Source organism: Heptranchias perlo, chromosome 4, assembly GCF_035084215.1.
Source record: "Heptranchias perlo isolate sHepPer1 chromosome 4, sHepPer1.hap1, whole genome shotgun sequence".
Classification (NCBI taxonomy): domain Eukaryota; kingdom Metazoa; phylum Chordata; class Chondrichthyes; order Hexanchiformes; family Hexanchidae; genus Heptranchias; species Heptranchias perlo.
In genome coordinates this window covers 70,131,056-70,157,955 of record NC_090328.1, presented here as the reverse complement: position 1 = coordinate 70,157,955, position 26,900 = coordinate 70,131,056, and the positions used below count along the sequence as shown (strand labels likewise).

General features: G+C 42.5%; 1 protein-coding gene across 5 annotated transcripts in view; it reads left to right on the top strand.

The window, feature by feature from the left end:
* LOC137321007 (protein prune homolog 2-like) overlaps positions 1 to 26,900 on the top strand; it is a 132,951-nt gene that overhangs the window by 60,106 nt on the left and 45,945 nt on the right. For all 5 annotated transcript variants that reach the window (XM_067983103.1, XM_067983100.1, XM_067983102.1 and 2 more), the window contains exons 5-6: positions 17,046 to 17,222; positions 24,966 to 25,068. In XM_067983103.1, the coding sequence (XP_067839204.1) occupies positions 17,046 to 17,222; positions 24,966 to 25,068 (280 nt within the window). The remainder of the gene's footprint in view (positions 1 to 17,045; positions 17,223 to 24,965; positions 25,069 to 26,900) is intronic.

Genomic DNA, 26,900 nt, shown 5'->3' with positions numbered 1-26,900 from the left:
GGGGACAAGGGGAACCCTATCGTGGTTCTGGGAAGGAAGGGAAGGGGTGAGGGCAGAAGTGCAGGAAATGGGACGGACACAGTTGAGGGCCCTGTCATCTACAGTGGGGGGGATTATGGAAGACATATTGGAAGCACTGGTGTGGAAGGTGGCATTGTCTGAACACACGCGACGAAGACAGAGAAACTTCGAGAATGGAATAGAGTCCTTACAGGAAGCGGGGTGGGAGGAAGTGTAATCAAGGTAGCTGTGGGACTCAGTCCAATATAGGGCCCCAGCTTCTCACCCCCTTATGCCCCCATCTCAATGAATTTTGAGCTCGACACGATGCTGAGCTCCTCTTTCGTCGCCTTCACCTCCGCGCCCACTTCTTTGGCCAGGAGTCTTCTCCCCCCCCCGGACATGGACCCTTTCTCCCGTCTTCAGAATTCTCGTTCCACTTGGACCCCTCCCTCTTACTTTCTCTTGATCTTTTTACTGGGAACTGCCGGTGTGGCATTAGCTCTCTCAATTTCTGTACTCCCCTCACTCACTCTAACCTATCTCCCTCTGAACTCGCAGCACTCCGTTCTCTCAAGTCCAACCTGGCGTTGTCATTAAACCTGCTGACAAGGGCGGCGCTGTTGTTGTTTGGCGAACAGATCTCTACCTTGTGGAGGCTGAACACCAACTCTCCAACACCTCCTCCTACCTCCCCCTGGACCATGACCCCACCTCCGAACATCAAGCCATAGTTTCCCAGACCGTCACTGACCTCATCTCCTCTGGAGATACCCCCTACCCCCTCCAAGTGGCCTCCAACCTCATGGACCCCCAACCCCGCACAGCCCGCTTCTACCTCATTCCCAAGATCCACTAACAGGACTGCCCCAGTAGACCCATCGTTCTAGCCTGTTCTTGCCCCACGAAACTTATTTCTTCCAATCTTGACTTTTTTTTTCTCCCTTTGTCCAGTCTCTTCCAACCTACATCCACAATTCTTTCAACGCCCTCAGCCACTGTAACAGTTTCCAGTTTCCCGGCCCTAACCGTCGTCTTTTCACCATGGACGTCCAGTCCCTCTACACCTCCATCCCCCACCAGGATGGCCTGCGGGCCCTCCACTTCCTTGAACAGAAGCCCAACCAGTCCCCATTCACCACCATCCTCCTCTGTCTGGCTGAACTTGTTCTTACCTTGAACAACTTCTCCTTTGACTCCACTCACTTCCTCCAAATAAAAGGTGTCGCAATGGGAACCTGTATGGGTCTTAGCGATGCCTGCCTTTTTGTGGGATATGTGGAACATTCTTTGTTCCAGTCCTACTCAGGTCCCCTCCTTCACCTCTTTTTCCGGTACATTGATGACTGTATCGGTACTGCATCCTGCTCTTGCCCCGAGCTGGAAAATTTTAACAACTTTGCTTCCAATTTCCATTCCTCCTTTGCCTTCACATGGTCCATCTCTGACTCTTCCCTTGTCTTTCTTGACTTCTTTATCTCCATTTCTGGGGATAGGCTGTCAACCAATATCTACTATAAGCACACCAACTGCCACTGCTACCTTGATTAAACTTCCTCCCACCCCGCTTCCTGTAAGGTCTCTATTCCTTTCCAGTTTCTCCATCTGTGTCGCATCTGTTCTGAGGATGCCACTTTCCACACCAGTGCTTTCAATGTGTCTTTTTCCTCAACCGAGGATTTCCCTCCACTGTGGTTCAGAGGGCCCTCGACCAGGTCCATCCCATTTCCTGCACTTCTGCCCTCACCCCTTCCCCTCCTTCCCAGAACCACGATAGGGTCCCCCTTGTTCTCACCTTCCACCCCACTGGCCTCCACGTTCAACGGATTATCCTCCACCATTTCTGCCACCCCAAACACATCTTCCCTTCCCCTCCCCTTTCAGCTAGTAATGAATAATTGGTTGTGTTCCAACAGTAGAAGGTCAGTGAAGGAGAATCCTATCAGGTCAAGTCCTTCAATCCAGCAACCTATCCTCCATTCCAATCTGCTGGGTTCCTGAACATCTATTATATCCTAATTGGATTACATTTCAATCAATACCATTTGAAATGAATCCTTCAGGTTATTCTCAGGTTTAATCTTGGTCCTTATATGAATTGTGCCAAGTTCACTCCAGTTGATTATTGACAAATAATAGAATTGGCCTTATTTTAGGTTTTGTTATGCTCCATTAGTAAGTGCAGTCAGGGCTTAATTTTGCCATTTAGACATCCACGCAATCCTGGTGATTATGCCAAAAGTATACTGTTCCATAAATTTGACTGCATAAAACAGGCATCCACAGTATCTAGGTACTTTTCTTAGAAGCAAATCTAATATAAAAGGACACATTGGTACTTGTAGTAATTATTGGCACTTGGAGATGATTTTTGAAGTTTTCTCTGTTTGTTTTAAAAAGAGATTTTTGGGGCCAGTGACTGATAATGTTTGTGCCATGGGTTTTGGCAGTGATATTTTTTGGTTTGGTCCAAGAAATTGGGACATGGGGTTTCCCAATGGGAATCCAGCTATATTTATATGATTAAGAAACAGAGGAGCGAAGGAGGGATGCCAGGCAGGTGAGGTTGCACCGCAAGAGGACTGTGCCCACCTGCCATTACCCTGCCACACGCAATAGATGTGGAGATGCCGGTGATGGACTGGGGTTGACAATTGTAAACAATTTTACAACACCAAGTTATAGTCCAGCAATTTTATTTTAAATTCACAAGCTTTCGGAGATTTTCTCCTTCCTCAGGCAAATGTTTCAAGATCTCCTTGAAGCCTACGTATTTATACATATTGAACAATAATACATGGTGTTTACAGACTGCCCCTGCAACTGCCCGTTGCCAAGGCAATCACCGTGTTCAGACAGAGAGGTGTTACCTGCAGAACCTCCGAATACACATTCAACAAAAAAACAAACAGGGAAAAAAAACAGAGAAAAAAAAACACAGAGAGAGGCAGAAACATCCGGAAGGCAGAGAGAGCCAGCAAATGACCCATTATATTAAAAACAGATAACATTTGTTCGCTGGTGGGGTAACGTGTAGCGTGACATGAACCCAAGATCCCGGTTGAGGCCGTCCTCATGGGTGCGGAACTTGGCTATCAATTTCTGCTCGACGATTTTGCGTTGTCATGTGTCTCGAAGGCCGCCTTGGAGTACGCTTACCCGAAGGTCGGTGGATGAATGTCCATGACTGCTGAAGTGTTCCCCGACTGGGAGGGAACCCTCCTGTTTGGCGATTGTTGCGCGGTGTCCGTTCATCCGTTGTCGCAGCGTCTGCATGGTCTCGCCAATGTACCATGCTCTGGGGCATCCTTTCCTGCAACGTCAAAGAGGCCATCCCCTATGGACAGGCCCTGCGAATACACAGGGTCTGCTCAGACGAGGAGGAACGCGATGGACACCTACAGACGCTGAAAGACGCCCTAGTAAGAACGGGATATGACGCTCGACTCATCGATCGACAGTTCCGACGGGCCACAGCAAAAAATCGCATAGACCTCCTCAGGAGACTAACACGGGACGCAACCAACAGAGTACCCTTTGTCGTCCAGTACTTCCCCGGAGCGGAGAAACTACGCCATGTTCTCCGCAGCCTTCAACATGTCATCAATGAGGACAAACACCTCGCTATGGCCATCCCCACACCTCCACTACTCGCCTTTAAACAGCCACCCAACCTCAAACAGACCATCGTTCGCAGCAAACTACCCAGCTTTCAAGAGAACAGCGTCCACGACGCCACACAACCCTGCCACGGTAACCTCTGCAAGACATGCCAGATCATCGACACAGATACCACCATCACACGAGATGACACCACCCACCAGGTGCATGGTTCATACTCCTGTGACTCAGCCAACGTTGTCTACCTCATACGTTGCAGGAAAGGATGCCCCAGAGCATGGTACATTGGCGAGACCATGCAGACGCTGCGACAACGGATGAACGGACACCGCGCAACAATCGCCAAACAGGAGGGTTCCCTCCCAGTCGGGGAACACTTCAGCAGTCATGGACATTCATCCACCGACCTTCGGGTAAGCGTACTCCAAGGCGGCCTTCGAGACACACGACAACGCAAAATCGTCGAGCAGAAATTGATAGCCAAGTTCCGCACCCATGAGGACGGCCTCAACCGGGATCTTGGGTTCATGTCACGCTACACGTTACCCCACCAGCGAACAAATGTTATCTGTTTTTAATATAATGGGTCATTTGCTGGCTCTCTCTGCCTTCCGGATGTTTCTGCCTCTCTCTGTTTTTTTTTCTCTGTTTTTTTTCCCTGTTTGTTTTTTTGTTGAATGTGTATTCGGAGGTTCTGCAGGTAACACCTCTCTGTCTGAACACGGTGATTGCCTTGGCAACGGGCAGTTGCAGGGGCAGTCTGTAAACACCATGTATTATTGTTCAATATGTATAAATGCGTAGGCTTCAAGGAGATCTTGAAACATTTGCCTGAGGAAGGAGAAAATCTCCGAAAGCTTGTGAATTTAAAATAAAATTGCTGGACTATAACTTGGTGTTGTAAAATTGTTTACAACACGCAATAGATGCAGAGGAGCATGTAACTGGTTTTGTCTGAGGAACTCTGTCTCTGTCGGCTCCAGTTCTCTATAGAGACAGTAGCAGAGTTGTGCCATATATTGTAATCTGCCCTGGAACCAAACTCCACCGCAGACATAGCTACAAGTGGCTGTGAAGGTCACTACTTCTGTTACCGTTTGTGTCTACAGTGTATCGTTGCACTGCTCCCCTATGGGGATGACAATTGTAAACAATTTTACAACACCAAGTTATAGTCCAGCGATTTTATTTTAAATTCACAAGCTTTCGGAGATTTTCTCCTTCCTCAGGCAAATGTTTCAAGATCTCCTTGAAGCCTACGCATTTATACATATTGAACAATAATACATGGTGTTTACAGACTGCCCCTGCAACTGCCCGTTGCCAAGGCAATCACCGTGTTCAGACAGACAGGTGTTACCTGCAGAACCTCCGAATACACATTCAACAAAAAAACAAACAGGAAAAAAAACAGAGAAAAAAAAAACACAGAGAGAGGCAGAAACATCCGGAAGGCAGAGAGAGCCAGCAAATGACCCATTATATTAAAAACAGATAACATTTGTTCGCTGGTGGGGTAACGTGTAGCGTGACATGAACCCAAGATCCCGGTTGAGGCCGTCCTCATGGGTGCGGAACTTGGCTATCAATTTCTGCTCGACGATTTTGCGTTGTCGTGTGTCTCGAAGGCCGCCTTGGAGTACGCTTACCCGAAGGTCGGTGGATGAATGTCCATGACTGCTGAAGTGTTCCCCGACTGGGAGGGAACCCTCCTGTTTGGGGATAGTACCCTATGCAGTAAGTTACTATCCCTATGGGGATAGTAACTTACTGCATCTACCTCATGCAATATAAGATCCATTACACAAGCCATGAAACTTCATTTTTGCCTGACACTCCTTTTCCTTCTCGGCCTTGCAAAAGTCTGCCAATGAGTTGAAATGCCTTTGAGTCTTTCTAAAGGCTGTAACTATCTGAAACGACTTCCCGTTAAGTATATACCTCCCTTAAAATTTCACCTAACCCATGATTTTCCAAATCCCTTTTGGCTGGTTCCCAGCACAAGGCTAAAGCTGACCGAAGAGCTAATAATAATTGTGGCAATGAGTTCGCCCTGAAAAATTCAATGCAATTAGCATGCTACCCTTCCAGTTAGATTCGCACTAGAACTTAGACTGTACTTCACCATTATCTTATCCATTATTGGTTCATTACAAATTTTTGGTAAATTTGTTTTGTGTTGGTCATTGAAAATATTTAATTGTGACATGTTCAGTAGATGCTGTCTTTATTGGGAACAGTTACAATGATACAGATTTATATTGGAAAGGTGTTAAGCTCAAAATTAGATTTTCCAGTGCTAGCCAACAAATACTTAACATGTTTTTATGGCAGCCCACTGTCCATTATTTCAGTGCTGCCATTAGGCAGTTTATTTTAAATGAGCTAATCAATTAGCTAAAGTAATGGACTAGGAGAATCAAAGGAACATGTTAAATGTTGGTCTGTAATATCATCTTACTGGTGGCGCTTCTTGAGACTCTCCTAACGTCATGTAATTTTATTGGAAGAAAATTGAGACTCAGCTAGATTGTTCTTTCATTGAAAAAATGTTCTTATAAACACTTAAACTCAAGCAGAATGGTGTTTTGATTTATTAACTGCCATTATCCAACTCTTAAATCTGGTTTGCAGATTGCAACCAAAGTTCAGCTCCTTTTCTAGTGACTTCAATAAAAGTGTGCACAACTTGCAGTTATCATGGTGGCTGGGACACTTGCATGTGATATCAGATTCTCTGCAACTGATGCAGAGCTTAACCTGTCCTCTCAGGAGGGATAATGGTATCCCCTGATTAGTCGGGAAGGAGGTTCTGATTGATATTTAATGCTGAAGGTGTGCAATAGAGAATGCAATAGAGAATGTGATAGTAGGTGAAGGAGCTGCACAAAATAATGATTTCTTAAACAGGCATCTAGTATAAGGCAAAGCTAAAGACCTTATTGATTAGTTAATTACTTGTAATGATGCTCTCCTCCCTGGACTGCAAGCAGTAAAATTAAAGAGCAATGGTTTAATCATATCAGGAAGGTTTCCACCTCCTCCTATCTACTGCCCTTGTGTTCAAGGATTGATCTTTATTTCAAATTTGTGTTCAAAGAATTGCTAAATGACATCCTTTTAAGTCTTAAGTAAAATAAAATGAAACATCGCTTAGGCATAAGCTGTGAATATTAGTGAGGAGAACTTCCAATATATCGCTTTAGATGTTATCCGAATCCTGGGAAATTTGTCATGGATATAGTTAAGTTCTGGTTTAAATAATTAAAGACTAAATGTTTGATCAATTTTAGAAAGTATTGGAATGTCTGAAGCTTTAACTAAACATGCTTCACAGAAAGGGCCCTGTAGATTTTGAACTCAATTGACTAACTGTCTAAGGCTGCAGTTATACCATAGATACTGATCTGAGCGCAATCTCTGCTGCTGAGATGTGCAGTCTGCAGACCCTTGTTATACTGCAGACTAACCTCATCAGCACCGATGTACAGTGATAAGGGCTCTCAACATCCATACTTCAACACATGCATAGAGCCCTGCTCTCCCTGCAGCTTATTTGTATTGGGACAAAGTGAACTTTTGAACCAGACTGGAGTTATATTGCAGCCAATGCAAACTCAAAGCTTTGTGAGAAGGCCTCTTGCAGGTGAGGTTCATGTACGATTAGAGTAAAATAAAAGAAAGGAGAAAATTAATAACTATGAAAAATGGACAAGTTAATTTAAAAAAGACGTGAAGCAGGAAAAGAATGATGAAAGGAAACAATTAAAAACGAGAATAAATTGCTGACCTTAATCAACTTGACTGTCACAACTTCTAACACGTTACCTTGGATTTTCCAATTGGGTCCACCCAATGTAAGGATGAAAATCTAGTCAACTCAACTGAAAAATGGATGCAGTTCTGTGCCACTGGATCTCTGCCCATTTTTGGACCCACCCTATTTTCTGTCATAATTTCTGCTGACCGTAGGAAGTGCCCACTCATTTTTGGAGAGGTCCAAATGAGGCAACAGTGAGCTTATGTGTCTCATATTCTGTCAGTGCCACTTAATTTACTCTGTTTATTCTTCTCGATCTTATAAAATGGAGGGCTGCGAGGCACTATGGAGGAGGTGAGAGAGAATTTAAAGAGCCCAGCATCATCACTGGTGGCATCGGCTGATTTCTGACTAATTTTGGAAGGTTTTTTAAAAATGTTTTTGCTGTTGCGAGGTACTCTGGCATTTGTCTTTGTGCCATTTGCTGTGAGGCTGCCGTTTCTCTCCCCATCATTTCAGACAGGCCACATTAGGTTTCCCATTGGAATTCCCTTGTATTTTTGCTTTTTGGAAGAAGAGAAGGAGCAATGAAGGGATGCCAGGCTGGTCAGGCAGCACTGGAAGCACAGAGCACCCACCCTTGGTACCCCCCACAACCAAGAATATACAGGCAGAAAAACACATACTTGCGTTTGTCAGAGGAGTGGTAACTAGAGAGGCTTTTAAAAAAGGAGAGCACTACTTAGAAAGAAAAGTTAGCATTGAAAGGGGGAAGACAAGTTGATAAAACTGTTTTAAAACAAAAGGCATCTAAGATTCTAGAGTTTTAAAATAGCAGCATAGAATACAAAAGCAAAGAGATAATGCTAAATCTATACAAATCATTGGTTAAGCACCATTTAGAATATTGTGACTTGTGCATGATGCTAGTTAACTTCTCCACTTGAGCCACCATAATGTCTGGCATGGTCCCCAATGCCTCCATCGATGCTTGATGCTCTACAAACATCATTCCTTTAAAAAGAGGACTAAAGATCCAAATCCCAGGTTCTTCAGCCAAAAGATTGCATGCACTGACTTTCTGACCAGCAGTGTTTCTCGTCCTCATGTGCTACCAACAGCTCCTATTGCTCACGTGCTCTATGTCTCTTCCAGTGCACTCCCCTCTGGCTCACTCTCTAACTTACCCAAGGTGTATGGGCAGGATTTTAAAAGGGAAAAACGGGTGGGTTGGGGGCAATCAAAATCGCTGTTTTTGGGAACGGGCAGACATCCCCGCTGGAACCCGCACATTTTTGAATGAGACTCAGGCAAATCAATGTGCATGCGCACATCAGTCACCAGGAAGTCCCGCCCCCACTTAAATAATTAAAGGGCCAATGTACCTCATTGAGGTACTTAAGATAGTTTATATTTTGTGTATTGGACATATAAAAAGATTTTAACGTTACCTGGGTGGCTTTCCCACCACTTGCAATTCATGCTTGGTGAAACCAGGTGGGAAGGGCCGGATCAGGCAAAAACAGACTAAATAAATTAAATAAAATTACATTTCCCATTGTAAAAAAAGGTAAATAAACATACCTTAAAAACGATGTCTCCTGGACCCCCCCCCCCACCTCTGATATCTGATGTCTTCACTCTGATTCCGATGTCTCCACTCTAATCTTTGTGTGTGTCGTCCCCTACCCCCCCCACCACCATCTCTATCCTATCTGCCAATGAGGTGTCTCTCTCTCTCTTTCCCCCCCCGCCCCATCCTCGGATGAGCAGCTCCTGTCGGCAGCCAGCCTATCAATCAGACTGGCTGCTGGGCGTGAAACCCGGAAGAGGTTTAGATTGGCGCCGCCTACTTCCCTTCCGGGTTTCGCACCCGCGAATCACCCCTCGCTGGCATATTGAAATCCTGCCCCATGTCTCTGAGATGGTGCATCAGAGGGATACATGCACCTCCGTGGTCTTCCCAAGATCTGAAGAATTTTTTCTTTATAGGGGATCCAAGGTTGGCAGCTTGGGGGTCACCACGTGTTGCAGCTTTTTCTCTCATGTTATGAGCTGTCTTGTCCTTGGGGGAAAAAAAATGCAAACAGTGAGAATTATCTTTTGCTGCCATGATGTACGGTAAATCACAAGTGACCATAATGGGTTTGATCATAGGTACGTACAAGAAGCAGTTAGATTCCATGTGAGGCTTTTTGTGGGGTAAATCCATGTAAGGATGTGAATGAAGGAAGACTTCCTGGTGGAAGCTGGGGATATCAAGGGACTGCATTGCCTCATGGGCATGGAGGTGCAGGTCATTGATAGTAGCAGATATGCTTATTACTGTGTACTCGTGGAAGATCTGGCTGGCTTCTTTTATCTTCCCTGATAACATTATTAAACTTCTTTCTGTGCTGCCTAGTTGTGCTTAGGGTGGCTAACTTGGCATTGACTACCCTAGCTACCTCCTTTCATTCTCTCTGGGCAGCTCTCCATGGGAATCTGTAGCGCTCCGTGCCGAAGAGTATATCCAAAACATTGGGTGTGTGCAAACGGTGTTCTGTTCCATTTCCAGTTGGGCTGCACCTGATCAGAAATCCAAGCTATACAGCACTGTTGGCATTTGTGTCACTAAGTTGTGTACAGATATTTGGTTTGTTTAATTACAGTAATGGGGAGTGTAAAAAGTGACTATCTAAAATGAGTTACGCTAAAATTCTTTGATCCCATCCATGACCTGTGCTCGAAACTCGCCTGAATATTCAGGATCAGGGAGCATCATGTTATTTCTATAATTCTGATGGGCACCCACGTCAGTATAGATGCATCTTGGGTTCCCAAAGTGGGAGGAGCTTAAGGTGCAGTGCTGGGAAGCAGCATTAAGTTCAAAGCTGGCAGGACCAGCTACTAGGCTCCTGAGCATCTTTGAACCGGCCCCCTTTAGCAGATGGTTTCACCTGCGGCTGCTTTAAATCTTCTGGGGTGTTTCAGGCTAAGGGCAACCATTTTGGTCATTCCATCGTCGCTCGACCTGGATGCCAGTATCTTGTTGGCATCTACGTCACTCAGAACAAAGGAGACGAGCAACAGGAATTCTGATGGGTAACGGCATCCTCCAGGCCCCATCATCTTCCTGCTGTCAGGCCGTCAATGAAGTGGACGGAACTTCTGTCTGCCCTCACAACTAGCAGGAATTCCCAGATTTACATTTCAGGACAGAAGCCCAATGTTTCCAGATCCCAACTGATTTTCCATCCCCATCAAACCTCTCCCACTTCGTTTATGCCAGAACTCTACCGCATGCCACGAGTTATCAAAGTGCTTCTATTAAATGGCTAAAAACTGAGACCAAATAAGCATTCACAGTCATTTATTTGCCTGCTGTAGCCCACCTGTTTTCGTAAAGATGATGGGAAATATCTTTTTTACTTCCTCTAATCTTCCTCTCACGCAGAAGCACTATGGGTCAAAATATAGCCTGAAAAGAACAGCTGTCCCATTCAGTCCAGATTGCAATTCTCTTTTTTCCCTTCTCTATCCCTCTTTCTTGCTCTCTTTCTCCTCTCTCTCCCTCTCTCTCTCTCTCATTTGCTCTCTCACTCCTGTTGCTTGCTCCCTGTCTCCTCTTGCTCGCTCTCTCTCTCTTTCCTACCCCATCACTTCCTTCTTTATATTCACATACACACTTTCTCTGTTAGCCCCTAGCTGTCCTCTCTGGACAGAAATTAAGCAGGATCTCTTTGGAGTTGAGTTGGCTCCACCTAGAGGTAGAATATAGAAACTTGTGTCAATCTTCTGTGTCAGCCTTAATAATGATACCTAAGCCAGGTGGGTCTCCAATACTGCAGGGCAGCCATTGAAGAGGTATATCTGTCACTTGGAGCTGCGATTCTTTCTATTTGGATCTAGATAACCATGCAGGCTAAGGTTTTTGTAACTGGGCAAACAGTGGGAAGCTTAGTGGAGTACTGTGCTGATAGGCTGTATAATATCAGCTTGTTGAACTACAGCAGTAGCACATTACACACTTTGGCATCCCTAAGCTTTGACTCGTGTCAACTTGGACCTCAGTTCTCTGAACTGAAACTCTACTTGTATTTTTAAGATGTTTGGTTTGGAGACTCTTGAGCGTATATTGGTTTTGGTTTTCCAGGTGTCTCAAACCGCTGGCTGACCAAAACAAATATCTAGATCTATCTGTCTTGCACAGAGTACAGAAGAAAACAAATAAAGTTGTGGTATATTACCTTTGCTAATGTTTTATTTGTACCCCTTCTACCTCTTCCAGACCTTTGAGATATCCCCTCATTGTCTCTGAAATTTCCTACCTATATTGCATCTGAGAAATCCTCTCATATCTGGCTCTTGGCTCCCTGCATATAATTCAGTATCAAACACACTCTCTTCTCTGTCTTGCAGTCACCACTATCAATTCTTCGGTTTCTTGACAAGACAGAGTGCTAAAGCAGCAGAGCAATCCAGTATTTTCAGCACTAATGAAATTTGTCAACTATCATTCAAAATGTGGGCTATCTCTATCTTGCTGATGTGAGAAAGAGTTGGAGTGTGAGTGGTGAGTGGTGATGTAGCGACCATGCAAAGAACGGTAATAGTGTCACGCAAGGAAGACAGCAATGTTTGAGGCCTGTTCTGTGTGGGTGCAAGTCAGGTATATCTGGCAGACACGAGTAATGCTTGAATTGCATATTGGAGGTTCACCAACACTTCCATATTTGGCAGGATGTTCAGCCTATAATGTGCCAGTAAATCCCATCTGTTTGTATTTCTTTTGCGCTCTCTTACTAGGGAGCAAGAAAAAATACTATGGTAATGGAGCTATCCCAGAATCCATAGAAGCCTCCAGTTAATGCTGTGTATGGTAAATTTATCCATGTGAGGCTAACAGGATACTTAAAGCAAAAGAAGATGAGAAAATAATACAGCAAAATGGCTGTGGTGATGCTATCCTTGTGTATCTTAGCCTGAAGCAGCGTTCTGGCCTTGTCAAACCTGCAGTGTTATCTGTAAATTCACATTGACCAACAGATGCTTCCAGATTCATATGCAGAATTCTAGGCAGATTTAGAAAATCGATAAGTTAGTGTTACTTTGCCTGTATCAGTGGAATTTAATGGCAGAATTCAATTTCCACAGTACTGCTGCTTCTCAGTCCAAAGTAGGTGTCATTTTCTAGCCCACTCTGTTTATTTTTATCAGTCAGATTATCACTGCTCTTGTGAATCAAGTTGTCTTTATCTGTTTCCCTGGGACAAGACCAAACACAATGATTAAGGAGGAAAAGTTATGATTTTCCTATGGTCCTGAGTGCAAATATAAAACTGAAACTATAGATTAAGAAAGAAAGAACTTGCATTGATATAGCGCCTTTCATGACCTCAGGATGTCCCAAAGTACCTTACCGCCAATTAAGTACTTTTGAAGTGTAGTCACTGTTGTAATGTAGAAAATGTGGCAGCCAATTTGTGTGCAACAAGCTCCCACAACCAGCAATGAGAGAATGACCAGATAATCTGTTACTTTTAGTGACGTTTGGTTGAGGGATAAATATTGGCCAAGATGCCGGGAGAACTCACTTGCTCCTTTTCAAATAGTGCCATAGAATCGATAACATCCAGATGACAAGGGGACCTTGGTTTAACGTCTCATTCAAAAGACGGCACCTCCGACAGTGCAGCACTCCCTCAATACTGCGCTGAAGTGTCAGGCTAGATTATGTGCTCAAGATTCTGGAGTGGGGCTTGAACTCACAACATTCTGACCCAGGTATGAAAGTGCTACCATTGAAGCAAGCAGAAAACGGGGTCAAAAGGAACAGTTTTGGGGTGCAATGTCCTGCATTATGGGTGCTGCCATATTGGTAAATGGCAGCTTCGCAGGTATCCCGGGCGGCCATCTAAAACAGGCATTAGGCCCCTTATATATGTAAATGAGGGGCTTAATGCCTATTCTTGGCCACCTTGCAGAAATTGGTTTTGATTGAGTGGAGCAGGAGCCAGGCCTGCTCTGCTCGGGGTTCTTAAGCGGTTGCTGTGCCTTAAGCAGTGACGGCCACCAAAGAGTACATTTTAACAACAAAATTTAAAATAATCGTTCCTTTGTAGACAGGAAGAGCAAGAGTGCTCCCCCCACTCCACAGTCCTAGTGATCGTTCTTTGCCCCACACCCCCCCTCCCCCACCCATCACCATTGTCGCTCCAATCCCTGCTCCTGGGACTTATGTTCAGGTGGCTGCTGGCAAGAAAGCAGCCCGATATTCTTAGTAAAATGCACGAGCTGCTTGTGGAGACATGACGAACACTGGCAGATAGCACAAAAAATGTTAATAAGGCCCGAGGACTAATTTTAGGCTGGCCTCAGGCCTCCTGGTTGGGGTGCGTGCTGTCAATGCTGCTGGTTATGGACCTGAAAACAAGCCATAACCTATTTCCACCCCTACGTGCCTAATGTGAAATTGTTTACTGCAGTAAGAGAGGGTATGGAATGTATCAGGTAGTTATTACTGAACCAGCTGAGATTTGGGTAATTTGTAATAAGGTTGATTTGTTTATTATAATCTCAGAGTCTTCTAAGTAGCTGAGTAACCCTTCAACGTCTGCAACCTTGTCGGCAATAGTTTTTTGTGAGATGCATTAAAATATCCCTGAATAACTTCCCTCAAAGGCACCACCCAGTATACATTGACCCATACTGACCAGAGAGAGGAACTTTTAACTTCAACGGGGGTGTAATATGGAAAGTTTCAACAAGAAGGTCTCGGATTTGATTATCGGTCTATGCCGAGCTAATTGATCTCTGCTGGAATGGCAGTAGGTGCACTGTAACTGGCCTCTTAGGGAGTGGAAAACGACCAGGGTTTTCCTCCTGATCATTACTTAATGATCCCTACTGGGAAGTAAGCAAGTATGGACATCAGCTAAGGACTGTCCACTTACAGTCAAATAGTCTGCTGGCACACAATGTCTTGACCCATACTTTGGTGAAGTATTTAAGGACTGTCTGTGCCTGTGGAACCTTTTTCCCTTGGCAAGAGGAAAGGAGAAAATTGGAGAAAAAAAATAAATGCCTAATGTAAAATGCTGAACTACTTCTGCTGTGATATATTCACAGTGACAGCTGTTTCTATCAATAGTTTTAACATTCACAAGTGAAATGCAGAATCAGTGACCAGAAGAAAGAAGCTATTTGTTGCACCAGTTATATTAAACAGTGTCTGACAGATGGCAAGGCCAATACACACAGACCGTTAAATATGACTGGAAGCTAAATCTCTGTGGAGCTATCAGAACAATGACTTTTAGTATAATCATGATTTTTGATAATTTATGAGAAAGTAAATGTGGTTCTTATGTTGAACAAATTCTTAAAAGTAGTGCGATTTGAATGTATTTAATACTGACATTATACATTGTGCTGGTGCATGACAAGAATTTTGTCCTGCAGTGCCAATGATACAGTGTAATGCTGCCTTTGCTAACTGCTATTAATGTAATAGAGACTGATGTAGATTTTATGATATGGCTACAGCTTATTCCATGGTTAGAAATGGGTGCAACGCTCACCTAAAATGAAGTGTGTGTTTGCATGCAATTTTCCATGGGCAGATTATCAGTAATCATGCATACATCCAAATCTGTGTGTAAGGAGCAGATGATTGGTGGAACCAAAAATTGCATGTAGAACAAATTTAAAGGGATGCAGGCAATTAATGGGAAATAGTCTAGGTGGCCAAAAATCGTTGCAGCCTTAGGAAAGACTCAAAAGGCATTTTAATCCATTGGCAGTCTTTGCCAAGGCTGATGATAACGAAGGCTAAGTTATGGAAAAAATGAAGTGAAAGGAAACCCATTGTGCAAGCACAAGTCTGCAGGCGAGTAACAGAGCAGCCCAGCTCTGGACCCACTGTTTGATGGCTGCTGAAATGAGGGTGGTGTGAGGGGAGGGTCCTGCTTGCTACTCCACACACCAAACCCATAGGTCAGCATTGCAGCATGCTTGGAAGGTGGTGGAAGCAGGTTTGAGGCCTCAGCTGACTGGCACTGTCACTGGATGTGCCAGCCGTCTGCATGCATGTTAGTTGCAGGTGTCCTTGCAGCAGATGACATATCTCTGTGTCTGGCTTTCTGCTGATCGAGAGCCAGTGAAGACAGTTCCCCATGATTGTTGCCAGGTAGGTGTGATAATGACTACACTTAAGTTTGGTAGCATCTTGGTGAGTGGGGCTAATTAGGCTTTACTGGCTGTTGATCACCATAGTGTGACTTCTTTCATGCTGTATCACTTAAAGATGACATACAATGTCAATGGGTTGTTTCTGAAGAACCATACAGCATTAGTGTTAGTCAGGCATTCACATATCAGTGCCATTGTGTCTGCTGTCAGTCCCCCTAGGAATAGCAGCCTCAGCATCACTCATTGCCTAAGTGAGATATGTGCATCTTTATCTGCAGGTGTAGGTGCTGGTGATCGAGCACAGAACAGTTTCCACGACCTTGAGTTCATATTACGATCTATGTCCTTAGAGTTGCCTTGTAAGCCCTCTCCCCACCGAAGAAATAGCAGACTGCCATCGGATAACAAACTAGAGATTATGGCACCTAGGTCATTTTAACAGTTTTCTATGGCACATCTCGGGGCAGATGGCCCTGATGAAAATCCGCCATTCTCTTTGGGGCTCCAAGGCCTTCTCACAATGTATCCAAACACACTCTCACCTGGAAGACTTCGGCTTGGCTCTAACACTTTCTTCTACTCCGCCCCCCCCCCCCCAACCTTGGCATGTCTTTCCCCCTGGAATGACTTTTCAGGCCTTGCACCCCCTCCAGGACTTTTTGTTCCCTTCCCTTATACCCTCTGCTGAGAGACCTTTTTGGGCTTGTAAACCCCTCCCCTAAACTGACAAACATTTCGGGCCCTTACCCCCTCCTCCATCCACTAACTGGCTTTTTTGAGCCTGCTTCCCTTTAACAGACTTTTCCTGCTCCCCACTCCTATCCCATTCACCCCCATCGGTGGGTTGGTATTGGGGTAGGGACACCCTTCCCCTGGTGGGAGCACTACTCTCGGGGTGGTTTGCACCCTTTATGTCGATCTTCTTTCTTTTCTTCCACCAGACTCCTGGGCCACTGGAGCCTACTTTACCTCACCAATTTTTCATGCTTCCCTTTCTACCTATCCCCCTTTAGCTATTCACACTCTGTATCTCGTACATGTATTTTAATTGTCTGATTATGCCTCCTTTTGCCTCCTGCTAATATTACTTCTGCCATTTTAACATCTCCTGTTCTTCACCCAAGCACTTCGTAGGTCATTCTGTCTTTTCCTGTGTGCAGATTTTTTTCCCCCCTTCCCTCGCACTGTTCCTTTTTTAAATGCTGTTCATCTGTAATATCTTTCAGTTCTGAGGAAGGGTTTATACCTGAAATGTCAACTGACTTGTGTTTTCTCGACAGATGCTGCCTGCCCTACTGAGTGTTTTCTGTTTTTGTTTTCAGATTTCCAGCATCTGCAGTATTTTGCTTTTTGTTTATTTACAGTGGATTTGATCATACCTTATTTAACAATATTGCACATGTGCTGAAGTATATTTACATATTTTTAACTAAATATTCCTGATTACTCCTTTTTAATGTTGAAATATTTATTGAAAGTTTGCTCTTTTTAGATGAAACACCCAGTGCCACCAACCCTGCAAGAGAAGTAGTAGAACCTATACCAGAATACACTGCTGAAGAGGAACGCACAGATAATCGGTTATGGAGAACTGTTGTCATTGGGGAACAAGAACACAGGATTGACATGAAGGCTATTGAACCTTACAGAAAAGTTGTCTCTCATGGGGGTAGGTAAATTCATGAAACCATTTCTTTATACTGGATAGAAAAATATAACTCAGATTGCTGTAATTGTATATGAAGCGATATATTTATTTGGCTCAACTCTGGTGTCATTTGTTAGGCAGTGAAATTAGGAAATGTTGCCATAGGTGACCTTCTGTTTTACTTTGTATAATTCTGCAATGAAACAAAAATGTTCCTGTTCAGTAGAATAAATGCTGTCTGTAACAGTGATTCTTGTAACAGTGTTCTATAATAAACCTTCATTACAGTATGATATTTTAGAGCCAACCTAAAGATACACTGTACAAAGGGGCATATTAAAATTCAGGTTTCCCGTTTTTGGTGCTTATATTTAGCATTGTTTTGATTGCACCAAATTTGGTGTTTAACCTGTGTTTCTAAATCTGTCAACAGTTCATTGTTCATTTATTATTTGTCCCACAGTACTTTAGATTTCCAACACCTAATTGTAAAGCAGGGCTGATCCACCACAACCAATCCCAAAAGACATTTTAAACCCTAGTGAATCTCCGGCAGCCTTGATCAGTTAGTCAATGGAAATGGTATGTCTTTCAGCTGTATATGTTGTAAATGATGTGGAGATGCCGGTGATGGACTGGGGTTGACAATTGTAAACAATTTTACAACACCAAGTTATAGTCCAGCAATTTTATTTTAAATTCACAAGCTTTCGGAGATTTTCTCCTTCCTCAGGCAAATGTTTAGCATTTGCCTGAGGAAGGAGAAAATCTCCGAAAGCTTGTATATGTTGTAAATGGCAGGCGGACATGTGTGATTTGCACCACTAGTAAGCATACTTGTTTGCTTGTTCTTTGTGTTGTGCTTGTTCTTTGTGTTGACATAGTGCACTGGTGTACCATGCACTTGCTATAATGGATGTGGTCTCTGGCATGGTGCGACAGTATCGGTTCAAACAACTTTTTCCAGATGATTAGTTTTCCACTACAGAAAAAGCAGAAGTCCACCTTACGAGTTGTAGGCATTGTAGTGTTACCTATTAAAAGTAATAGAAGCTGGCATTACCATTACTCTTTAGGACTCATCTCTAGGTCTTATCAATGTAATAAATATATATATTTATTTAATTTTTTAAGAAGTGTGAGTGATAAATGGTAGTAATCTATTTGTAGAACAGTTAAACTGCTTAACTTAAGATGATTAATTTCTCATAAATTGGCCCAAAATTTACTTGCCATTTCTGGCATATACTTGGCACAACAGGATTTTCAGGCCTGCAAATTGTGGCGGTTTTCATTTCCGCCGGTTTCTGCCCCAAAATCGATGTGCCCTGTTTCCGTTGCTTGCTTGCGCCTCTCCATGATCTACCCACCGAGATATTCTTTTATTTGTTCTTAGGATGTAGATGACACAGGCAAGGTTGCTCCCAATCCCTAGTTGTACTGAGGTGGTGGTAGTGGGCCTTCTCCTGTTACCTCTGCAGATCTTATGTTGATGATGCTCCCACAATGGTGTTGGGTAGTGATTTGCAGGATATTGGCCCAGTGACAATGCAGAAGTGGCGAAATATGTTCAAGTCAAGATGGTGTGTGACTTGGAAAGGAACCTGCAGGTGATGGTGTTCCCACATTACTGCTTTTCTCCCTTTTTGTTGATCGAGGTCACAGGGAAGGGAGGTATTGTTAAAGTAACCCCGGTAAATTGCTGCAGTGCATCTTGTAGTATGTTCTGCCACCATAGTGCGTTGCTGATAGAAGGGGTGGATATTGAGTCCAGTATCGGGTTACCGATCAAGCAAATTGTTCTGTCCTGGGTGATGTTAAGCTTCTTGTTGCGGCAACACACATCCAGGCGAGTGGTCAGTATTCAATCACACTCCTGTTTTGTGCCTCGAAGATCATGCAGAGGCTTTGTGGGGTCAGGAGGTGAGCCACTCATCAGAGTACCCAGCCTCTGCCCTGCTCTTGTAGCCACAGTGTTGATGTAGGTGATCCAGTTCAACGTTTGGTTACTGATGACCCCCAGGATAATGATGTGGGAGACTCAATGATGGTACTGCAGTTTGAAGGTCATGGAGAGATAACTATCATCTGGCACTTAAGTGGCGCAAATGGTACCTGCCAGTTGTCAGTCAAGTTTAAACGTTGTCCAGGTCCTGCTGTACGTTGGCATGGGCTGTTTCATTATTGGAGGAAATGTGAATTGAGCTGAATACTATAGAATAGTCAGGGAACAGCCCCGTTCTTGACCTTATGGAGGGAAGGTCATGGATAAAATAGCTGAAGATGTTTGGGCTGAGGATGCTTTCCTGAGGAACTCCTGCAATGTTGTCCTGGAGCTGGCCAACAACCACAAACATCCTCCTTTGCATTGTGTACGACTCCAGCCACTGGAGGTTTTTCCCTTTGATCCCCCAATGACTTTAGTTTTGCCATGGATCCTTGCTGCCTTACTCAGTTGAATGCTGCCCTGATGTCAACAGCAGTCACTCTCATCTCTCCTCTGGCATTCAGCTCTTGCCTCCACGTGTAGATCAAGGTTGTGATGAGGTCTGGAGCTGAGCGATTCTGATGGAACCTGAACTGAGCGTTGGTGAACAGGTTATTGATGAGTGGATATTGCCTGATGACGCTATTAACGACTCCTCCCTTCACTTTACTGGTGACTGGGAGAAGGATGATAGGACAGTATTTGGCTGTGTTAGATTTACTCTTTTTTTGGTGGATAGGACATACCTGGGCAACCTTCCACATTGCTTTGTAGATGCCACTATTAAACTGGAACAGCTTGGACAGGGGATCAGCTAGCTATGGTGGTCAGGTCTTCAGGACAACAGCTGTAATGTTATCAGGGCCTCTTGCCTTTGCTGTGTCCCATGCACTGTGCACTTAGCTGCTTCCTCATGTCACATGGAGTGAACCAAACCGGATATGCACTCCATAAAGAAGAACAGGAGCAATTGAAACCTACTTTTTGTACTTCTGTTACATATGAAATCATCTGTTTCATCTTGTGCTTATGTTTAGCCTCCTCTTGGCCCTTCTAGTCAACTCATCTTCTCCTTAAGATTCTAAAGAATGTACATGCATCACACATAGTGGCATTTTATTTCAGGAGTTTATAACTGTCATTGATAAAAGATGGTCTTAATTGACATTTTGGCTTATACTTTCATGAATTTATAATTAATCACGATCTCTTCTTAACTGCTAGCTCTGCACAAAGAACTTGATATTTTTAACTGCTTGACCCATATACCCTAATTTTTTTTCTGAATTATGACATTCAGATCAAATTCATGGGAACATTCCAGTTGCCTGCCTTTACAGTGCAGTAATCTTTATTTTAAGATCATTTTCATGGTCAGGATTTCTGAGAAAATCTTATGAGACTAAGCTGATTATTAGGACTGAGATTATTTTGTGCATGCAGTTAAGCACTTCAGATGTGTCAGCAAAATGGGCCAGGATTAGGAGAACAGAATATACTGAAGATTGTTTCTATTGGATTGGATGCGTAGGTAGAGACTAAATACAGGACCAAGAGGCTAAATAGGGCAATATTTTAGAGAAATACAAAATTTCTTATAGTGCTTTTCTCAATACCAAAAATGAAATAACATAATTGCCCACATTTTCCTGCAACAGAGAGATCGGCCATATACACTGTAAATTTCATGATCTAGTGCTTCGATCTCACTGTCGATAACTTGCTTCATATTTTCCTGCATTTCTAATTAGGATATGGCGGTGAATTGGAAGTTGTGCAGCCAATGGCCAATATTTGCTACAATTCTTTCAGTGACAGTACTAAATCATCGTTGTAGTTTTTATGTAAAACTGTGACCAAAATTAAGTCTCTACTTCTTCCTTCTGGCCTCTAAAGTTGATCCATGTTAATAGAACAATTTAAATCATCGAATGCAAATTTGATGAAGCAATAAACTGGAAAATAAAAAGCGATGAAACTGACAAAAGTTGCTGTCAGTTGAATCATACCACATGATTGTGCTTCAGAAATTTCAGCTCGGAGTTGTCTGCCCTACGAACATCTTTCAGATGCTGTAATCTCAGAGTGATAAATGAACATTAATTAAATGAGTTACGATCATGGCTGTTTATTATTATCTACCATGATGCAGGTCTCTGCAGCTTTATCTGCTACAATTCTTTCTGTTGCCTCAAAATAATGCGCAAGTTATTTCCATCAAATAAAACATTAAAAAAATAATAGAATATTGTTTTTGCTGTTATTGTTTCCTTATGGATGCTTATGATTGTTTGAGTTAGTGTTCTGCTCAATTGAATTCTGACTATTTTGGAGAAGTTTAATTCATTGCATGATCAAATTCAAGGACATCTTCAAGAGGCTTTATAATAGCATCCATGAAGTTGGAGTAGGACTAATTAGATAGCTCTTTCAAAAAGCTGACTCAGGCACAATGGGCCGAATGACCACCTTCTGTGCTGTATGATTCCATGATTCTATTCTAAGTCAATAAAACAATAAGTCTAACATTTGGGAAAGTGCTAGAGATAATTCAACAGCTATGTCTTTTTTCTTATGTGCGTGAGCATTTTCCATACCTATCTTGGCAAAGTCACAATCCTGCCAGGTCATCAGCACCATGTCTAACTAGCAGCAGTGAGAAAATAGGCATCCATTCAGGAAAGTTGCGATTGCCATTGATTTTAATGGGGACGATAGAAGCTATGAAAATTAATTTAAAGACTGTTTTGGCAAGGGTAACAGCGGAGCTGTGCATTTTGTCCAGGAATTTTTGGCGTGGCGCAAGTAATAGCATGTCACTTACACCATAATTTCCTGAAAAATCTGCTCTCGAATAATGGCCTGAGATATAGATACACCATTACTATGGTGCAAATTTTCAGGAAAATCTGGGCCAATATTTGCTGCAGCTTTGTCATAGGTTGCTCTAAGGGTAGGTTTACTGTTATTTTTACTTCATATTCAGTTAAGAAAATGTTTTGTTTTATCATATGATAGCTAGCTGTACTTCATAAGGTCAATCTTTTATAAGAAAGCATGACCGTGACCAGCACAACTGATATAGGGGTGGAAATTCCCCCATGCATTACTTTTATCCATGAACAAAGTGAGGGTTAAGGTGAAGGGAATTCTTGTGTCTGCACTACACCACCATAGCCCTACATTTTGCCCAACTCCTAAAATTGTTCCCTAGTTTTTATAGTAGTAAATAGAGATCCTCTGGATAACTGTAATTGAGCTTGTTCATTCCTTGTTAAATGGTAAAGACAAAGTCCATTAGAGCTGTGCACCCGCCACTTCCCAAGATGCATTCCTTCCCACTGTGAGCACTGATGACGGAAAATCACAGCCTGCGCACTTACTGTTCCCATGATCTCCTACCCATATTCACAGCCACCCCCTCAACTTTGCCATCTCACGTGGCCTCTCTACTCCCATGATCTCAATCACTGACAAGGCCATCTCTGACTACTTCCTTGTATTGCTCACTACCCACATCCTCCTAGCCTCTTCCAATGTCCACTTCTTTCTGCTTCCACCCCTGGAAAAAAACTCTTCCAATTCACTTACAACTGCATTTTCAAACTAAGATTCAAGATACTTCTTCACCTTCACCTTTGATGCTCTTTGGTTGTGTTGCACAAACTGAACATTATGGAACAAATCTGGACAATAGACTCCTACTTTGGCATCTACAATGTCACTAGGGCATCCCGGCTTAATAATCAAGCATGACATGCATTGAAATGACCCTATCTGCTTACCACCGTGAGTTATTTGGCATGTGTACAGTGGGTGAAATGCCCGCACACTGAATACTGCCTGCAACCAGTATAATTTGCTTAGAGCAAATGAGACACTAGAATTCACACCTGCTTCAATAGTGTAACTGGTGTAAGTTTGAGATTTACCACTGCATATAATCAACACCATTATGTTCCTTGGAAAGCACATCACAGAGACTTTTTGAAAGGGCAAATGGAAAAGATGCGTAAGATCCTATTCTGCAGGCAAAGTATATTTGGTCTGCAGCTCAGTTCAATCAAAATACATGCACCAGTTATGTTTACATTTTCTTCTTTGCAAGATTTTTACTTGAGGAATGCCTCCCCCCCCCCCCCCCCCCCCCACCAGCCCTAAGTTTGTGAATGGAGCCTGGAAAATGAAGCCCCATTACAAGCCTGAGCTACAGTGTGGGATCTGAATTATGTCTTGCACGAATTAATATAGTTCCCATTTGAATTCATGTTTTCATGTGACCTGTAGTTTCTGACTTTAGAAGACGTTCTGATGTGTATTCCAGATCATAACAACTTGCTGCGTTTAAAAAAAAAATCTCTTCTTCTCCCCCCGGTTCTTTTGCTAATTATCTTAAATCTGTGTCCTCTGGTTACCGACCCTCCTGTCAGTTGAAACAGTTTCTCTTTACTTACTCTATCAAATCCCTCATAATTTTGAACACCTCTATTAAATCTACCCTTAACGATCTCTTCTCCAAGGAGAACAACCCCAGCTTCTCTAGTCTCTCCACATATCTGAAGTCCCTCATCCCTGGTATCATTTTAGTAAATCTCCTCTACAACCTCTCCAGGGCCTTGACATCCTTCCTAAAACCTGGTGTCCAGAATTGGACACAATCCTCCAGCTGAGGCCTATGGTGGATACCAAGAAAGAGAGTTTATTAAATATTAACCAAGACCAAATCAAAATATGTAACTTGAAGAATCTTTTCTTAAGGAAAAAATCAAAAACATGCAGGCCAATCTTGAGGACAAGACTATCACTTGTCAATCTACAGTACAGTAGTTCTACAGATCAGTACATTAAAATAAAGTTCAGTAAATGAAACCATATTTTAGATAGCTGAATATGCTGTATGGTGTTTTCTGTTCCAGCCTCATTTACTTTCAAAGTAAGAATAGTATTGTAATGATCCTGATCTTGATTTATGTACCTCATTTTTTCCCTATTTACAATGCAATAACTTGGCATAGTTAGAATACTACTTGTACCTAATGGAGACATACCAAATACTTATGTCAGGGGCGTGCGTTCATCACCGTTTAATAACCTCTGGGATGGGCCCCTTCACAGGATATTTCTTGGTGGGTCAATAAAGGAACAATATGGTGATAGATTGTCATGGGTTAGTTTAATATGCCCTTTTGATTAGATGAGGTATAGGAGAGGAGAAAAAATAGGAGTAAACTGCAATTGCAACAAGTTTTTAAAATGAACAGCCCTACCGACCCTCCTGTCAGTTGAAACAGTTTCTCTTTACTTACTCTATCAAATCCCTCATAATTTTGAACACCTCTATTAAATCTACCCTTAACGATCTCTTCTCCAAGGAGAAAAAAATATATTCAAATTCTGTACTACTTCCATGGTGCTGTTTAGAGACCCTGTTCAGTCTACTTGAATTCCCAAATCAAGTAATTGTAAACAGAATTTGAGACTTCACAATACATGAACATTCATTGATGTTTTATATTTTTTTTTACAGGTGTAGACAATGAAATAACGTATAAAACTGAAACAATATAGATTTAGAAGTCTTTTAATAATGTTTCCATTATGGTGCACCCTGCAATTGGTGACAGATTGGCATTTAATGCTCTTCTGAGTGAGAAAGAAAGAAGCTTAAGCTGCTGTTACAATTACTAGATTTCCTGTATCCTTAGAATGCTAAAAGACTCTAGGTAATTCTGCTATCAGTGCACAATATTAGACAAATACTTTCTTGTTTTTTTCAGGATACTATACCGACGGACTCAATGCCATCATTGTATTTGCTGCATGTTTCCTGCCAGAAAGCACTCGACCTGACTATAATTATATTATGGAGAATCTCTTTTTGTGAGTAAAATATCAATATTTGTCTTAAAGTAGCTCCTCTGAGTTGTTGAAGCTGGATAATATACGTCCTGATTTGTGAACCGATAACTACATTGGACTGTTAAAAGCTAAGTCTACTCATTGGCTGAATAAAATTTTCATGTAGATTTTATAAGACTCATAAAAAGTGTCAGCGTTAAGACAGATTATTTTTCCTTGTTTTCTTTATTATAAAGTATAATGACACTTGGATTTCCAAAACATCTATTTTTGCTAATCCTTTTTTCCTTCTTTAAAAAAAACTTGAATTAATATGCACCTTATCATGCTCTCAGGATGTCCCAAAACATTTCCCTACCAGTGAAGTATTTTTGAAGTGTAGTCATTGTTGCCATGTGGGTAAATGCAGCAGCCAATTTATGCATGGCAGTGTCCCATAAATAGAATATTGGATGAAGGACCAGTTAATCTGGTGTCAGTTGAGGAATGAATATTGGCCAGAACATCGGAGAAACTCCCTGCTCCTCTTCAGAAAGTACAATGGGATCTTTTATGACCATCTGAACAGGCAGATAAGGCTCAATTTAACAGGCTAGATTTCAACCCATGGGTAAAATAATGCACGTCTGAAAATCTAGGCTGATGTCTCATCTGAAGGGCAGTAACTCTGAAAAGCAGCATTCCCTCATTAACACACCAAGGGTTCAAGGTTATGTGCTCAGGGCATGGAATGGAGCTTGAACCCACAACCTGCTGAGTGCAGGTTGTGCCACAACTGAGCCAAGCTGACACTTCTGACTCTCTGGTCCAAAGTCCAGTTTTTCAGTCAACCAAAAGCACAAAGACTGAACCAAAAACAGAAAATGCTGGAAACATTCAGCAGATCAGGCAGCATCTGTGGACAGGGAAAAAATGTTAACATTTCAGATACAACCTTTTGTCAGAATGAAAATATATTACAGATGAACAGCTTATAAGGAGGATCAGAACAAAGTAAAGGGGTGGGGGGAGAGGAGAGAAAATAAAAGACTGCATACACAAGAAAAGAAGAAGAATGACCAGCAAAGTGATTAGGTGGAGAACAGAAGATGGTTAAATGACTGGAGTGATATTTACGCAAGACAAAAGGAGGCATGATGAGAGAAATTAGAGAAAAGCAGGATCCATTCACACATTCTCTGGGTCTCATATCTTTTATTTCTCCTAATTTCTGTCATGATGTCTCCTTTTGTCTTACGCAATTATCACTTCTGTCATTTAACCATCTCCTGTTCTCCACCTAATCATTCTACAGGTCATTCTTTTTCATTTCTCTTGTATGAGGTCTTTTTTTAATCTCCTCTGTTCCTCCTTATAAGCTCTTCATCTGCAATATTGTCCAGTTCTGATAGTTAGACTTGAAACGTTAACTTTTTATCCTTTCTCCACAGATGCTGCCTGACCTGCTGAGTGTTTTTGAGTTTATTTTGTTTTTTGATTCAGATTTCCAGCACCTGCAGTATTTTGTTTTTTGTACAAAACTGAATATTGACATGGTTATGTCTATTACACAAACACATCTATCGTTAATGTGTGAAAATGCGTCAAACCAGAAAGGGCTTCCGACAGATAAGTAAATTTATCCAGGGCCAACAAAGCTTGCTTATGCCCAGAAAAGTAAGTCTGTTTGCGCTGTGTTAAGAGTTAAAGGGAAATTATCACCTTAGTAAAGTCCTAGGTTTAATCCCTGGCTTTTGGTTGGAGGGAAAGAGCCCATAGATCCAATCATTGCTTTTGTTATAATGATGCTTGATGCAAGCTATCTAGGATACATTTTAATGTGATTAAGCCAGTGGCCTATTCATTTATATTTT